The sequence below is a fragment of the Alosa sapidissima genome, chromosome 9, assembly GCF_018492685.1.
Source record: "Alosa sapidissima isolate fAloSap1 chromosome 9, fAloSap1.pri, whole genome shotgun sequence".
Taxonomy (NCBI): Eukaryota; Metazoa; Chordata; class Actinopteri; order Clupeiformes; family Clupeidae; genus Alosa; species Alosa sapidissima.
This window is the reverse complement of record NC_055965.1, coordinates 3,605,874-3,623,342: the sequence shown is the minus strand read 5'-3', so window position 1 is coordinate 3,623,342 and position 17,469 is coordinate 3,605,874. Positions and strand designations below refer to the sequence as shown.

Below are 17,469 nucleotides of genomic sequence, written 5' to 3'. Positions count from 1 at the left end.
CCTTGGACTAGGACATTGCATGTGATGTACAGTGGACGAAATTTTGAGAGACGACACGATGTAGACTGATTTTTTTTGTCTCAGTGAAATTGCTATTTTGTGTTTTGACTTGGAAAAACACACTTGTATTTGTTTTGATCTGTGTAAATAAACACCAATACTTGCCTTTTATTTTACTAGACTATTATTTTTCTCCAACTCAAAAATACATAGTTTAAAGAGCAACCTAACGCCCATGATCGTTTGCAACAACATTAAAATCATCATTATGTTTAGCTGATGCCAGTTGCACTACAATGTCCATATAGTTTGGTTTAGGCTGTGTTTTGACATGTAACCTTTACTCCCACCATGGGTGAGTCACATTAGTAACACAGTCAACATGAACGATTTCAGCCAACAGATTTGTTTGGTAAGAATGTGATATGTGTGTATGGTCTGCTCTAAAATACTGATACTGATTTTAAGTGAACTTTGTCATAAGCGAATGGATAGATGCTGTTACCGGTAAATGCTTGTGAATGCTGGTAAATAGTGCATGGTCAGGGTAACAGGTAATTGTGTAGCCTTTGTGCACACTGTCTCTAATTCCATGAATTTAATGTATTAATGTCCTCAACCAGCACATATCCATTTATGGAGTAATCCAATGATCTCCAATTTAGGTAATTACCCAGGGTGTAGTTCACAAAATCATTCTCCATATAATTCTGGATTTCGGATGGTGAGTTGACGTAGTCCCAAACATGCACATCAGTGATATGTCCCATGAATGACGTCCAATTTGGTCCAAGTATTACACTGTTGTTTGCAGCAAGGGAACCTCCAGGATTTGCAAGTTTCCTGACACTGGGCGTCTTATTGACGATCATCTGAGACATCCCAGTGCTCCCATCCCAGGCTGTACATAGTGAGTTCCACTTATTCAAGTTGTACTGTAGGCCAAAGAAAAGGAGACTCTTGTCCTCAATGCGCAATTCATAGTGTGGTTGTTGACTGAAATGCCCAAATATTGTGAGAGCAGCTGGTTGTCCGGTTATGTCTAGCGAAAAGAGAACATTGTCATTTGATAATTGGTCTGTGTAAAAGCGTAAGCAGAAAGTGGCTGAGGAGAGGGCTTTTGAGACTAACGGTGTAAGCCTCACATAAGAGCTGACGTATCCCTCTGGAAAAGAAAATACTTGTCCTCCGAGACCTCTTTTATCTGTGGGACAACAAAAACAATGCAACACATTACTGTTACTCTCAGGCCTGCTTTCTGCACTGTGCTTGAATGACATTTGTACAGTTACAAATTTTATTGGATTTGTCACTTTGTTAAAAGCATCCGCTGTTGTATTATACTGTAAGAGCCATTTTGAGAGTTGTGAATGCTAAAGATGTTGCCACTGGTTATTTAAAAAGGGTATGAATCATTTTGGACATGCCATTTTTCATAAAAAATGTTAAAAAAGATGAAAATACTTCTTTTTAATTCCATGTTTGTCCCACTTGTCCACTAGCCACTGTCTGTCCACTAGCCACTTTTTACCACTGTCTTACTGCCTCACTGTTTGCATGTGTGTGTGTGCTATATTAGCACATGCATAACCCCTCCCTACATCCCACATCCGGATTGTGGCCACACTTATATCTTTACTTAATATAGTTATATATATTAATATACCTTGCTTTATCTTCTACTGTCCTTATTGCTTAGTTGTGTTTTTTTTATATTATCTACTTTTTTAATTACTTTTTCTGCTGTTAGTGAATGTTGTGTGTGATGTCTGTATGCTACTGAGACCTTGAATTTCCCCTTGGGGATCAATAAAGTATCTATCTATCTATCTATCTATCGATCTATCTATCTAGCCAGCCTGACGAGCCAGACCCACATCAAGATATAGGGTCTGGGAACTCACTATTTACAGTGCTCAATCCGAGGGGCGGGATAAACAGTTTCAAATTCCCTCTGCACCCAATAGGATAGCAATACAACTCGTGTCCCATGCGTTTTCCCACCAGCGGAGCTAGTTGGCTAGTTGATCAAACTCTTGCCAACTTAAAAAAAGCTTAACTCGTGTCGCACTGTTTGCCATCAGCAGCATCCATCTTCTTTGTTTTCAAGTAGCAGGGACCGTCACAACTCTGCCATCATTATGTTAAGCCTGCCCACCGACTCTATACACAATGTGATTGGCCTGATCGAAGTTTAATTTTTCCAGCTCGCAAGCCAATGGAGAGTTGCTAGACTACCCTGGCAGCAAATTACATTTGCTGTCGCTAGGGTGCGTCTAGATTTCTAGGCTAACATTGTCTTGCAAACTTTTGGCATGTGGCAGGGTCATTTTCAGTCAGAACAAACATATTTATAAAGAGAAAATCAACATTAAATCAGTATTTTCCAGGAGTATGAATATATTTTTTCTTAACTAAATACATATATGATATATACGTATATGACTCTTCATATCAGCGGATTGGGTACTGGGACTTTTTTGGTCCAATTCAAGCACTGTTTATACGTGTCAAAATAAAAAAAAGCTTACCTATATCTAATCTGGCATCTCCTTTACTTATCCCCCTGTTAGTGACCACGATGCATGAATAGTTGCCCTCATCTGAGATTTTGGTGTTCTTCACAAGTAAGGATAAATCATAGCTGTTCATCCAGTTGGTGTCTGCCAACTGAAATCGTTCATCCTCTATTTGTGTACCACCATCGAATTTCATCACAAGGTCACCATCTTTCCTCCAGAAGACCTGCATTATTTTAAATTCCCGTTGTGCTTTCACCACACAGTTCAGCCTTGAGGACTGGCCAGGGTGACCAGTGCTGCTCTGACACTCCATAGTCACAAAATCTGATATGTGAATAAACAGGAGCCAGAAATGAAACATATTAAACACACACAAGACATTTGTTATTTCAACTGCTATGAACAATTGCACAAGACCAACATTTTTGTATTTGCACTAGCAATTTAAAGGCATCTGGTGCAGTTTTGGGTTCCAGGCCTCCCCCTAGACTCGCAGAGTATTTATATTAGTTTACCATGGCAGTGTAGATACTCCTCACAACTTGAGACCTTCCCCCAGACACCGGTACATATGGGCATTTGTTTTGGAGCCGAAGGAGTAACATGCACAGTCAATCTCCAAAGATATAGGCCTACTGACCAGGGAATGTTCCACAATTCTCGTGAGGTCACTGGGGCGCCGACAGCCCAATGACAAGGGTTGTTTTTCACCTGCATTGTAGCTATACTAGGTGCGCAACAGATCCTGAAGTTGCCTACAAAAAGGATCCAAAGCTTCCATCTTTGCCCATAAAAGGAGATCCGGGTTAACTGAAGCTAACTGCCTATTCCCATAGGAAAAACCGCAAGATACCAGGTCTCCTTATATGGACAAAGCTGGTAGCTTTTTTGTAGGTGAACTTCAAAGGGTCTATTCTCTATGTTAGAAGTTTGCTTACCATCAAAATGACACTTAATCTGTTAAGGCAAAAAACTGGCATAGGATGCCTTTAACCATGTTTGTAACCACTGCTGGTGGCCAAAGTCTTTAAAACTCACCAGCAGTTGATGGGGCAGTTACAGTGAAAATCCCCACAAGCAGAATTCCAATGGCTGAAGACATAATCTAAGGATATACAAATAAACAAGTTGATGAAATAGTTGACCATGCAAGGCATGATATGGCACACACTAAAACATGTCCTTTGTAAAATGAAGTCTGATAGTCTGATCCTGGCTAGATAACACCTCAATTACACATCTGACACCTTAACCATCAGCACAGGCGCCCCCCAGGGCTGTGTTTAGCTCTGCTGTATAACATCTACACTAGCCTAAATTGCGGTGTTTGCAAATAAGCCCAATACAGTCATAACAGAACCTCAGTCAGATCGTGTGGCCTATTGGTGAATGGAACGCTTTCATTCTGCACTTGGCCAAGTGGAAGCCAGCATTGTTTCTTGTTTGTTTCTGCATTGCTAGTTTTATCCTAGAAGTATCCTTTACGCCTGTTGGTTCTCCTCCTCTGTAGGCTAATCATATAGGCAACTATATTTTAACAGCCCAATTGAAATATATTTTATTTAACATACTTTAACATTATTTGACACACTTCTGTACTCATTTCACAATTATTATAACTGATGAAAATCACAAAATTATAGTTCTAGCTACTTCAAGCCCGACCATTTCTGGTATTATCAGCTCGGCCTGGCTTGATAGTCGGCATGAGGCTAATAATAACGAAATCGTGTGCATTTAGGCCTATATTGTCTAAATGCCTTGAACGGACTATCCAGAATTATTGCTATGTCATTGAGTAATTATTTAAGTAGGCTGTTTTGCATAGCCTGGTTTGACCTCTATTAGGCTAACGTTCCTAATGTTGTTTTTTCGGTGCTTCTGTCGACCAGCAAATGTATAGCCTTTTGCATCCTTGTTTTTTAGCTGATGTTAAGCCATCTCCGTCTGAATCACCAGAGATTGACACATTAACTTTGCAAAATGCGCACATTTCATAAAAATGATCAACTCTCATCTCCATAGCATAACCTTCGCATAACACCAACAACAATTTATTGCACCATCTGTTGGTTGCAGCTAGGCCTACAACAAAAAAAGTTTGGACAATACATTTGGCTCTTAATGGACAAATACGAAGTTTCTTGCATACTTGTTAACATACCTCTAAAAAGCTTTTGATACGATATGGGCTTTGTTAAGCACTAGCGGTCCCCAAGTCGCAGTAACACTTTCAGTTTCGTAATGACGACTGTTTATCATAGAGGACCACACCGAGGTGAAGTTAGTTTGATATTTGATATTCGGATATTCGACAGATATTAAAAAAAAAAAATTATGCGGCCGGTTTCACCCCGTGTTTGCAGACAATGTACAAACAGATGACCTGTCTACTTGCTCCCAGCCGACCTTAGGGACCGTCTAAAAAGTACCTTCTGAATTACCTTCATAGTCTTTTTTGTGAATAGCTTTGACATCATGTGACCTAGTGACTCCAAACCAATTCAAAATAGTTATCCTATATGGGACTCATCAGACACACCTCTTTTTATAGTCACTATATGCACACAGTATTTTATATGAATATTTTAAAGAAAATACCTTATTTCCCATAAGAAATTGTCTCCTTTTGTTCAATACCTCCCAAGCCATGTGACCTAGTGACTCCAAACCAATGCAGAATATTTATCCTATATGGGACTCATTGGGCACACCTCTTTTTATGGTCACTGTATGCACACTGTATTTTTTATGAATATTTTAAAGAAAATACATTATTTCATATAAGAAACAGTCTTCTTTTTTTCAATACCTCCCAGGTCATGTGACCTAGTGACTCCAAACCAATGCAGAATTGTTATCCTATATGGGACTCATCAGACACACCTCTTTTTATAGTCACTGTATGCACACTGTATTTTATATTAATATTTTAAAGACAATACATTATTTACCATAAGAAACGGTCACCTTTTTTCAATACCTCCCAAGCCATGCGACCTAGTGACTCCAAACCAATGCAGAATAGTTATCCTATATGGGACTCATCGGGCACACCTCTTTTTATGGTCACTGTATGCACACTGTATTTTACATTAATATTTTAAAGAAAATACATTATTTCATATAAGAAACAGACTCCTTTTTTTCAATGCCTCCCAAGCCACATGACCTAGTGACTCCAAACCAACGCAGAATAGTTATCCTATATGGGACTCATCAGACACACCTCTTTTTATGGTCACTGTATGCACACTGTATTTTATATGAATATTTTGTAAAAAAAATACATTATTTCCTATATGAATGGTCCTCTTTTTTCAATACCTCACAAGTCATGTGACCTAGTGACTCCAAACCAATGCAGAATAGTTATCCTTTATGGGACTCATCGGGCACACCTCTTTTTATGGTCACTGTATTTTATATGAATATTTAGTAAAAAAAATACGTTATTTTCTATATGAATGGTCCTCTTTTTTCAATACCTCCCAAGTCATGTGACCTAGTGACTTCAAACCAATGCAGAATAGTTATCCTATATGGGACTCATTGGGCACACCTCTTTTTATGGTCACTGTATGCACACTGTTTTTTATATGAATATTTTGAAGAAAATACATTATTTCCCATAAGGAATGGTCTCCTTTTTTTCAATACCTCGCAAGCTTTTTTCTCGCTAGACATCACAGATCAACATAGAACTGTTCTGCTATGTGATACTAATCAGACACATGTCATTGTGAAATAATATTTAGCATGAACTATTATATTTAATTTTTTTTAAAGAATCATATTTATTTCCTATGGAAAACAGCTTTTTGCTCAATAGCTGCCATATAAGGGGTCCTAGACAACACAGATCAATACAGAACTGTTCTGCTATGGGGTACTTATCAGACACACCTCAATATGAAAAATGATTTGGCATCTACTATTATATGGAAGGTATTGAGAAAACACAGTTTCCATAGGAAACAAATGGGTACTATAAAATAGTATGTGCAAAAATTATATTAATTTGAGGTGTGTCTGATGAGTCACTGGGTCACATGGCTTGGGAGGTATTGAAAAAAAGGAGACCATTCCTTATGGGAAATAATGTATTTCATATAATTCATATAAAATACAGTGTGCATACAGTGATCATAAAAAGAGGTGTGCCCGATGAGTCCCATATAGGATAACAATTCTGCATTGGTTTGGAGTCACTAGGTCACATGGCTTGGGAGGTATTGAAAAAAGGAGACCGTTTCTTATATGAAATACTGTATTTTCTTTAAAATATTCATATAAAATAGTGTGCATACAGTGACTATAAAAAGAGGTGTGTCTGATGAGTGCCATATAGGATAAATATTCTGCATTGGTTTGGAGTCACTAGGTCACATGCCTTGGGAGGTATTGAAAAAAGTGAGACCATTCCTTTTGGGAAATAAGGTATTTTCTTTAAAATATTCATATAAAATACTGTGTGCATATAGTGACTATAAAGAGGTGTGTCCGATGAGTCCCATATAGGATAACTATTTTGAATTGGTTTGGAGTCACTAGGTCACATGATGTCAAAGCTATTGACAAAAAAGACTATGAAGGTCATTCAGAAGGTACTTTTTAGACGGTCCCTAAGGTCGGCTGGGAGCAAGTAGACAGGTCATCTGTTTGTACATTGTCTGCAAACACGGGGTGGCCGCATAATTTTTTTTTTGAATATCTGTCGAATATCAAATATCAAACTAACTTCACCTCGGTGAGGACCACCTACCGTTGCAGATTGAAGATAGGCGGTCCCCCAAAGAAACTGGTCTATGGCTCAGCCATGAGAAAACAGCCAGCCCTATGAAGTAGCCTAATGTATCACAATATATTTTTAACCATCATTAACACAATTATAATTAATACAATTAAAGACGATATTTGATAACTGGCCCTCCATTCCAGTTCCACTGGATATGAACTGTTTTCTGTTTCCTGCGATTTCTGCTTGATTTTTGCAGTCAAAATAAATCTGCTTAAATACACAAACTAAAATATCTCAAAATGTTTTACTTATTTGCAACATTGTTTTAACCCTCTATGAGTGGACAGTGTCAAGGTCAATGTTTATTACCATTTTTATCTTTGATAAATGTCTGTCTGTTTGGTTTGAGAGAAGGTAGACCTGCATAAAATAAAAACAAAGCCGTATTGTCATATCAATACTTTTAATGTTTTTAGAAATACAGCACGCATAATTGAGTTTTTTGTTTTCCCATTTCCACTGGTAGGGGGGTATGGGAGGGGTGGAGTGGAGTGAGGAGGAACTGAACCTGGACGCCTTTACCAGCAGGCCTGGCACATTACAGCTCAACACAGAACCAGTGAGTGTACAGTACATAAAGTGCTTCGGTCAAAAAAAAGTATAAAATTAAGAAAGGCATATCAAAACAATGATGACCAGAGGAGGGATGGGGTTTGAGACTCACAAAGACTGAGGATAGGGTGAGGATGGCAGCATCTTTTCATATCTCAATATCATTACAAAAACAACAGAACAAATAAAAGAGAAAATGGAGGCATTTCTGGAGAGGGGACTGGGGGAATGGCACTCAGCCCAGGATGAGGCTGGACTTGCCCCCAGGGGGGTTCCTGCGGCCAGAGGGCACTCCGGCTGCCTGGGTGGAGCCTCCACCAGAGGGCGCTGTCTCCTCCCTCGGCTCACGGGCCTCTGGCTCCTCTGTGCTCTCTGCTGGTCATAGAGAGAGACTGTCAGATTCTGGCTCAACTGTCCAATAACAATTCCACATCTGTACACAAAATGTTACCATCATCGCTTTTTCACTTGACCCAGTTAGTCACCTCACTCACATCAAGACCTTCTGAAATGTCTAGCTTGCCCACACAAAAGCATACAATGCATTCAGATAACAAATGAACAGAAACATTCATTGCAAGTATGAACGGCCTCATTCCACTCTAGAACATTTTGAAAAAGGGGCAAACAACTTTAACAAGACAGTTCTTTGTAAATTATTTCCTAGCCATCACCAAAACCTGATATTTAACTGAGCACATATTGGCATATACTGAGCAAGATATATTAATTAAGATATAATAAAATATAGGTTACCCATTCTTAGAACAGTGTACAACTAACCTGCATTCATTGTGTCATGGTCAACATCCTGAGAGAGGGAAAAAAGTAATGTTAAATGTTAAAAGTAAAGTAGATGTTGATTAATAGAACAGTAAATCACAATGATTCATTTCAGTTCTCCGACAGTAAGTGCACAGAGAGGTGTACTATGAAAACAGTGCACGCGCATTTCTGCTGAAATAGATGCCTGATAAGTGCCCAAAAAGCGTTGCAATATGGCGGCCGAGTGGAGGGACTTGCCTAAAAGGACTTTGTTTTAATCACTGTGGTCATATGTCTATGTATGCAATCTTCACTTTATGTGTCGAGTGTGTTTTTTAATCTGGACTTATCTGGAGTCTGTGTGTGTGTGTGTGTGTGTGTGTGTGTGTTGCTTCCTATGGATGGACATAATGAAACAATGGGCAGAAAGTGAAGTTCTTGGAGTGGTGTGTGGGGAGCATTCCGTTGCTCACCTCAGCAGAGTTCACCTCAGCTGGGCCGTCCTGGTCCAGGTTGTCCTGGCTGGAATGCTGGTTCTGGCATCTCCGCAGGGGAGCCGAAGGTTCCCCACAAAGCACACCAGTTGGCTTCCCACCTGCCAGCACAGCACAGCGGATCAAAGTCTGAATCTTTACATCTCAATACATCAGCACATCCAAGACTACTGACAGAAAAAAAAAGAAAATTATTAAAAATAAAATAAAAATTAAATAAATAAATAAAAAAAAAAAGAGGTTTGCAGGGTTCTACCACTAACTCTGTTGTAGGGCTGTCACTTTTGTGAAAAAAATCCTGTTCGATTCTTGAGACATAATTGTTCATTGAATCGATTTTTCATGTCTAAAGAAGTTTCAATTTTCAACGCCAAATTTAGGACAATCCACGGACAACTAACAGGCATTAGGACGAACGTAAAGGGGGCGCTTGAAGACGCACAATGGCGTGAAGTTTCGTGCACAATGACAAACAGAGTGCAACATTCTCGAAAAACAATAAGCAGAGTGGACTGCCATAACATCGGTGAAAAACATAACTGCAGGCTTCAACGTGGCTGTGTTTACAATTAGAACTGTCAAACAAATTTCGCCTACTCACAGTTTGCATACCGCTTTGTCCTTCCCCATAGTTTGATATACCCAAACCCCGAAGTGCTTCCATATCGAACTCCAGTTATTAGGGCCTATCACTCGTATCTCTCATGTTGCACAGGTTGATCGCGTTGTCCTCAATTTTTTTGGCAAAACACCAGCAGCACAGCAGCCGATTGAAAAGGCTGTTTCCGGTGCGTAAAATTGGTGGGAATTTTCTTTTTAGCTTTCGCAATGCTTACTGCACTTCGGAATTCTTTGTTATTTTTCTGCTTGTTCCTGAGTTTTGTTACATCTATCTTTTTCATTTGCTTAATTTGTTTAAAATTAATAGTGTACATATTTGGTTAAAATCGATTCCCTATTTTAGTTTTCGAAACTTGTGTTGGTTGGTCCAATCGTGCAATTGTCCAATTGTGCAATCGATTTTCGAACGTAAAGTGACAGCCCTACTCTGTTGCAGACTACAGAGTCTCCAACTATTAATTCCAAAGAAAAAACATTAGGAAGTTCTAGTTAGGTGATTAAAGTGTGAGCATTCAGGTTTTACTGGAATGCCAAACTGGTTGAGCAAACAGCAGCCATATGACCCCTGGAATCAACCCATCAATATCGGAGTTTGATCGTAATTTTCTCAGTGGATTTGTCTGTATTTTTTCAACAAACAATACAGAGCCAACATTGCAGGAGTGGGAAGTACTGACACAAGCTGTTATGTGCCAACAATACAGTCATAACAGAACCTCAGTCAGATCGTGTGGCCTATTGGTGAATGGAACGCTTTCATTCTGCACTTGGCCAACAGCACAGGGTGCTTCAGCACATAATAAGGGGGTCACAGCACAGTAGGTGCCATGTCTTGACACACAAGCTGGAAGCCAGCATTGTTTCAATGAACTTGCACATGCCGAGAGCTTCAGAATAAAGGGGCTTACACATAGGAACTACACTGCGCTGGTCACTTGGTTGATCTAATGACCCAAAGATTTGTTTATTGTGCTTGCTGCCAGGCTCAGCGCAAAATGGCTGTGATATACAGCGCGTCATAAGGCTTAGCTCGGCGCAGTGGCAAACCGTTCTTTAAAATAATGGCTTTCAGAGCACAGTGGTGCCATTACCCAAGGCCTGTCTTTGGCTGGGATCAGATCTGAGGAGCGGTCCACAAAACCCACTCAAAGTCAGACGACTTCTTGGTCACCGCAAATTATTCAAAATCCCCATATTATTTTCCCATAGGACAAATCTCTCTCTATGGCCAAAAATGGCAGCATTTTAAAAAGGGATACTGCAACAGTGGTAGGCCTACCGAAAACTTTATGCCGTACGACTGATGTCAAAAATGTCTAGAAAACACAACACTGAATTTATGTGCTTCAATGCTGACCTGTTGAATGTATGCTACAATGGTTTATTAAAATAAAATGTACTTTAATGAAAAGTAATTTAAACTATATTGAATCCAAGCAATAGTGAGAAACAAAATTCTGCAATGTCTCCCGTGAGTCATGTCAGGTGTGGTGGTATGGGGACGAAGACAGCGAATGAGCAGAGCTTTCATCTCTAACATCTTCAGCAGAAGGGCCCCTTTAGCTTGGTCCCTAACTTCATACTTACTGCCTTCTTGGTGACACGGCTGAGGGGGCTGCTCTGGGTTCTGTGAGTGTGCTCACTACTCCTGCAGTGTACATGAGTGCTGTTAAGGTGTGTTGCCTGAAGGGCACTGAAGTTGAACAGTACACTTCTATGTACAAACCTCATCTACAAGGGGGCATCAGCTTGGTTCTGGCCTATCTAAAGCCAGATTCAGCTTGGCGAGTGGAAGAGAAATATGCTTCTCATTCATTGCTTGACTATTGATGGTTAATGAGTCACAAAATCCAAGAACCTGTGCTTGGATTTCCTTGATATTTTGATTTCACTTTGCCACATTTTTGTTTACTTTTTTGTTTTGTTATGTGGTATATAATGATCACTATGGTTTGTAGACATCAGGATGAGAGAACGAGTTTGAAATTGTAAAGCATGTATTTATATAACCTCAACCATATTCAAGACATACTTTGAAGTAACATACTTTTATAACATTTTAAACAACAAGTTTAACTTATACTAAGCGCTTTCAGACATACGTGTAAGACCGGAGGTTCTGCGGATGTTAAACGGTGGGGCCGTATATCTGAACGACATAACCGGTCACCACCGCACCCCCCCCCCCCCCCCCCTAGTATTTCCTCCGGACATTATGTAAATGTACTGTGTCTGAACGAAGCGTAGAACATGCGGTTAAAATTCACACCTTCAGAGGGCGTGTCGGTGACGTTTCTTTCGTGCGTCCATGTGGTTAAATCTGACTTAAATGCCAGTGTTATGATGGAGTGCCATAGGCTAGTGCTGTCCAGAAACGTTCTGCTACATAACATTGAAAACAGATAAATGTGTTTATTCGAAGCACACATGTAGGTCAATTTCAAGTGTGCACTTACGTGACTACTTCAAGTATTAGCCTACGCACAATAGATTTTTCTTCTTTAGCCTCCATAATGCATACACTTTGTAAACAAACAGCAGCTGTGACAGCGGCCGCATATATTCTGAGTCATATCTCGCCACTCGACAACCACACGGATATTCTGTAATGTGCGTGTATGTCGTTCACACATAGGTCCGTATAAGGTCCGCAGGTTAGCATCATATCTGAATCATCCGAAGGGTAGGATCTTAGTTTGACAAACCTCCGCATATACTCCGGAGGTTATATCTGAAAGCGCTTACTATTAACATACTGAAGCTATTCTACCAGAATTCCCCCTATGTGCACTCTGTATCCCTATGTCTCTCACTGTGGATGGGTGAAGCCTGTTTGAAAAAAAGCATGCTTTTTGCAGCTGCAGAGATAAAGACGTCATTGGAGGCGGGCTCTACTCAAAACGGCTAGTATGAGAAAAAACGAGTGAACGATATGTAACCCATGAACGATCTGTGACCTGTGATCACTGTATAAACCCCCAAACTTTGTGTAAACCTCTGAACTTGTGCTACGGTGAAAAGTTCGTACCCTTAGCAGCAATAGTGCCGACTTGCGAAGATAAGACCGAACAACGATCCTTTCATAACGCCCCCTGTGGGTTCGAAGTTGCCAAATGTTGTGTCAGCATCTAAGAAGGGGTATAAATGTTGGTATTCAACAATTGTTCGGGAGTGCGATCCACTCAGGCTTTGCGCTATGTAGTCATTAAAGGAATTTTGCTTGGAACTCTGCCGGACTTTTGCGCCTTCTTTTTGGGATAGGTTTTTGACTTCAGCACTTATAATGGCGTATTTTTGTTACGTTGTAGACAAGATATTTGGACTTAATTTCTGGCCCGAGTCTGAATATCTGTCAAGACAGTTATCACACACATTAAGATCAGGGACTATCGGTTTGGACAACTTAAATCCTCTAGACCAGTGTTTCTCAAAGTGTGGTCCGCAAGCTATCCCAAGTGGTCCGCGAGCAGATGTGGTAAAATGTAATATAGAGGAGTTGTTTGCAATATTGAACCAACTTGTATGTAAATCCAAACAGTTCTGCAACACTGTCTATGTAAGACATGGCAGTTTAAATCATATGAATCCTCTGACACAATAAGCAAAGTGCAAAAACAATAAGCAAGGTGGTTCTATATAGAACCTAGAGCCTATAGCCTCTGTTGGTGTATATGTAGCCTAAGCAGGAAGTTAATTTGCCAGTATAAGCAAATCTGGAATTGTGACGTGCATTGAGTGTATAACAAGGAAACACACAAAACCAAACTAAGGGTGTCACGATTCTCCAAATCCTCGATTCGATGCAATTTTCAATTTTAAAGTCACAATTCGATTCGATTTTCGATCTTTTTTTCAACATTACTATTAATTCATTCCTTATATGCTATTTACTCTTTTTGGCCTTTTCCTTTTCGGGGGGCTTTTATTTTGAAACCGTTCCAAACGCGAGGTTGTAATGTAAACAGAACCAACATTAGGCTAAAACAGAGACGTGAACATAATGAAATGAAACACAGAATTATAATTTGATCGTTTCAGCACACTTCGAAGAGACCCAAGGTTAGTGTTCATGGATACTTATCAATGTGCATTTTAAGCCTTAAAGTAACTTTGGACTGTAACTAGATCATCTTTTCACTTGCTAAGTTGAGTAGGGTAAGTTAGTTTTAATTGACGTGAATGAACGAGTACATCCACACCGGTGATTTCAAAGTAGCAAGAGGCGCTTTGATTTCGGTAGGTTGATGTGTACATTTTAACTGGCTGCAGCCTAAAATTAGAGGAGTGTTGATGCTGCAGTTCAGCATGTGCGTTTGTGCGTCTCGGCATACATGCTGGATGTGACATTGGGGGTGTGGCTGCATCGTCGATTCTACTTTTAAATTCGAAGTTCTCTGATTGAGATCTAAAATCGAAATCGTGACACCCTTATTGATGATGCTCAAGGGGGTATTCCAAGTACGTGGTTTAGTGACAAACCTGGGTAAGTTAACTCAGAGTAAGTGGTAAACCTCCTAATAGAAGAGCTGTATGGCTTCATTCTCCTAACAAAACAATGCCATAGGACTCTTGCTGTAGGATGTTAACTACAACTTAACTACAAGTTAACTTCACCAGGTTTGTCACTAAACCACGTACTTGGAATACCCCCCAGGAATAGCATGAAAGCGTCGTTACCAGGCGGGTTGTTCCTCCTGTGAGCATGGGGGTCTTCAGGTTCAGCAAAGATGCTGGAGGCCATTTTGTTCTTGCGGGTGGACTTTTCCTCATCTGCACCAAAGGAGATATTGGAGGCGCCACCTGGAGGACGCAACACCCTGCAATGGACAATACGGTGATCCCACTTAGAAGATACCGAAACATGCACATATGGATTGAGTATGCTAATACTTTACATTTGGAATACTGGCACTGGATACTGACACTGATACTGATAGATTTAAATCCCAATGAAGAACAGTAGGCTACCTTAACACAAAGGTCCTTCCACACCTGACACCACTAACACTTTTAAACCTTTTCACCAGTAACTAATTTAAAGGCCCCCCCCCCCCATTTTCATTGTCACTGCTTAATGGACCATCCTCAGTCTGGACCAATCTCATGAAAATAAACAACAAATCTTAAGAGATGACCCATTAAAATTGCGGGCAGTCATTACTCAAGTTGACAAGTGAAATGGCTCTTAACCGCGCAGAGAAATGGGAAAGAGAGCCTTTTGGTGCTGTCTGGTACTCCCACTGTCAGGATCGTTGTGGAGCACCGTCCACAACTACTTATCCATGCCTGTGCCCCGCCTCTTTCTATTTCACGCTATAAAAATACCAGTCTGAATAACCAGCTGACTCGTAATAAGCGGTTTGGTTGAAGCTTCAACAATAACATTACTATAGCCGATCAGAAATAAAGAGGTGATGATTAATGGCCCAAATTTCGAGAACGAGTGAATGGTCTTTAGCAACCGCAGCGGAGCAGGAGGTGCCTAGTCTGGGAGCGGGTTTTAAAATCCACTACAAAGCGTGGACCGCACCCAACCACAACGAACATACACTGCACACACAGCAGTACAAGTCTAACGTTAATGCGCTTCTAAATTCAGACAATCGACTTTGTCGAAGGCATGACTGCTTACTACACCCACAACGACAGCGTTGCATGCCATTGTCGGATATGACAACCATCTGACAGAGTAGCGGTAGCTGCTAAGGGCAGCAGGTGTATATGCCGCATATAAACTTTGGAGCTAACGTTACAGTACGGGTTTATGGAATAGCGTCAACGTTACAGGAATCAAATCACTTAGCAGACATGGTTTATGGATAATGCACATCAGCCTATTCCATAGTAGGGATGTCAAAACATTAATGACCCGGTATGAAGAATGGTAATGCATAGGTTATTCCCTTAAAACCTTTTCGCTCCACCACTACATCAAGGTTGTGTTTGAAACGTTTGGGATTCAACTAGCTTGATGCTACCCACGTGCTTTCAATTATAGATGTCAGCGAACGTTAGTCCAATAGAAGACATTACATCCAATTCAGATCAGATTATCCAAGCATCACCAGTTATCTGAACAAACACCTAGATAGACGAGGATGGGTCTACTTTTCACATAGCTAACATAAGCTCACCGATCATAGTTTTGCTCCATCGCCAGATATTAATATTAACGTTAGCCGCCAAGCGTATGCTACAGAGAAGGGATTTCCATACCTGCAACGAGCAGGATGAGAGACCCTATCCCCACTCAATAAGAATAACGTTTAGAAACGGTATAAAATGTCCATGGGGTAATAGCGTTATGGCAACAAACAATTTGAGCATGAAATAACGTTATACAACTTTAACAGTAGCAGCTATGCATTAAAAAAGCAGATGATCTCGCAAAAATGGTCAAGAAGATGGGTGTGGAAATGACTGCCACTCCCAACGATTTTAGGACAGCTGTGCAGCTCATAATAAGGTTTATTTGAAAACCCTTCAGTGCATTTAATTAAGAGTCCAACCAAACTATACCAATGTTTGATGAACCGCACAATGCATAAAGCAATGACACGACATGAATGTCACATTTATCATAGATTACCACCTGAGGTGGAGATCTGCCATTGTTCAACGTAAGGTGTCGGTGGGTTGTACAGTATGCAGCCCGACGTTACAAAGGGTTATTGTATCGACTGTGCCAACACGAAATCAGGAACCAAATAACAAAATGGGCATGCTGGCAGCAACATCGACCGTTATTTTAAAACATCGCTCATATGGTTTCATGATAAATAACCATATTTCTTTTGTTTGTTAGCATTGTAGCCACCACGCCAAATTCTTGGCAGAACGTTAGCTAGCTAGCTGTTAGCTAGCGTTGCCTCGCTAGCTGAATTACACTGTTCATTCAAACCTGAACTTGCTTATTTGTACCTGGAACTGCTTTTGGATCCTGGCTCCAATCCTTTAAATGTGGTTGTCGTCGTCATTTTGTTACTGTCGAAGGGTTGGTGAATGGTCAAGTATTAAATCGCAGATTTTCTTGCCAGCCTTATCCTCTTGATTTCACCGCCTCATACTCGATTCGACTCGGCCCGTACTAAATTGATCAATCTGCTGCTAAATAGTGAGGATGGCATTTGACCATCCGGTTCCCACCCACAAGACCAAACCCGTTTTGATTGGACGAGTATTTGTCAGTTTCAACGGTGATTGGTCCTTTCAGAGGAAATGACAGTTCTGAAAAGGTGCAGCCTCATCATTTAATGCAGATTCGCTAATGAAATTGCTTACATTTTTGTGCTTGTGATGAGCTCAAGACATCTGCAAATTATACTTTTGTATTTTGTCGCAGTTTGCGGTAGTGCAACAAGCCTTACATAGAGGCATTATTTTTTTCCTCAGAATATGTGGCTGACTTTAAAAGCCCTCGACCAGGCCTGTCAAATACAGCTCCCTGCTCCAGAATTGAGGTCGTTAATTGACTGGAGAAATGTATTGCTCCGTCTGGGACTTTTTGTGTGTTATCCATTTAGTGCCAGCTGAAGAACAGGATAATTTGCTAAACTTGACCAAGTGTGCAGGAAAGACATCAACCTTTCAGACAGTCGATAGTTTCAACTCTGTAATGCTAATGCATAACATAAAGCCTTGACACACTCTTCTCTTAAGCTCATGTGGAGCTCACCAAGACCAAGGTTTGACAAATGACAAAGATTAACAAGAT

At 40.3% G+C, this 17,469-nt stretch overlaps 2 protein-coding genes across 4 annotated transcripts; both read right to left on the bottom strand.

The window, feature by feature from the left end:
- Positions 1 to 466: 466 nt before the first annotated feature.
- LOC121719769 (female protein-like) lies at positions 467 to 4,818 on the bottom strand. Of its 2 annotated transcripts, XM_042105521.1 has the most exons (5): positions 4,687 to 4,818; positions 3,561 to 3,627; positions 2,532 to 2,846; positions 1,146 to 1,204; positions 952 to 1,042 (listed from the first exon to the last, which is right to left on the bottom strand). In XM_042105521.1, exons 2-5 carry the CDS (start codon positions 3,622 to 3,624, stop codon positions 1,037 to 1,039), a joined length of 444 nt encoding a protein of 147 aa, XP_041961455.1. In that variant the 5' UTR covers positions 3,625 to 3,627; positions 4,687 to 4,818; the 3' UTR covers positions 952 to 1,036. The 2 variants fall into 2 exon arrangements, with proteins under 2 accessions (XP_041961454.1, XP_041961455.1); XM_042105520.1 differs by having other exon boundaries at positions 467 to 1,204.
- A 2,891-nt stretch (positions 4,819 to 7,709) lies between these two features.
- On the bottom strand, positions 7,710 to 16,867 carry jpt1a (Jupiter microtubule associated homolog 1a). 2 transcript variants are annotated; one of them, XM_042105530.1, is made up of 5 exons: positions 16,677 to 16,867; positions 14,433 to 14,572; positions 9,114 to 9,235; positions 8,659 to 8,686; positions 7,710 to 8,250 (listed from the first exon to the last, which is right to left on the bottom strand). In XM_042105530.1, the coding sequence occupies exons 1-5, from the start codon at positions 16,730 to 16,732 to the stop codon at positions 8,111 to 8,113; spliced, it is 486 nt and encodes a 161-aa protein (XP_041961464.1). In that variant the 5' UTR covers positions 16,733 to 16,867; the 3' UTR covers positions 7,710 to 8,110. The 2 variants fall into 2 exon arrangements, with proteins under 2 accessions (XP_041961464.1, XP_041961465.1); XM_042105531.1 differs by having other exon boundaries at positions 7,710 to 8,247.
- Positions 16,868 to 17,469: the final 602 nt, after the last annotated feature.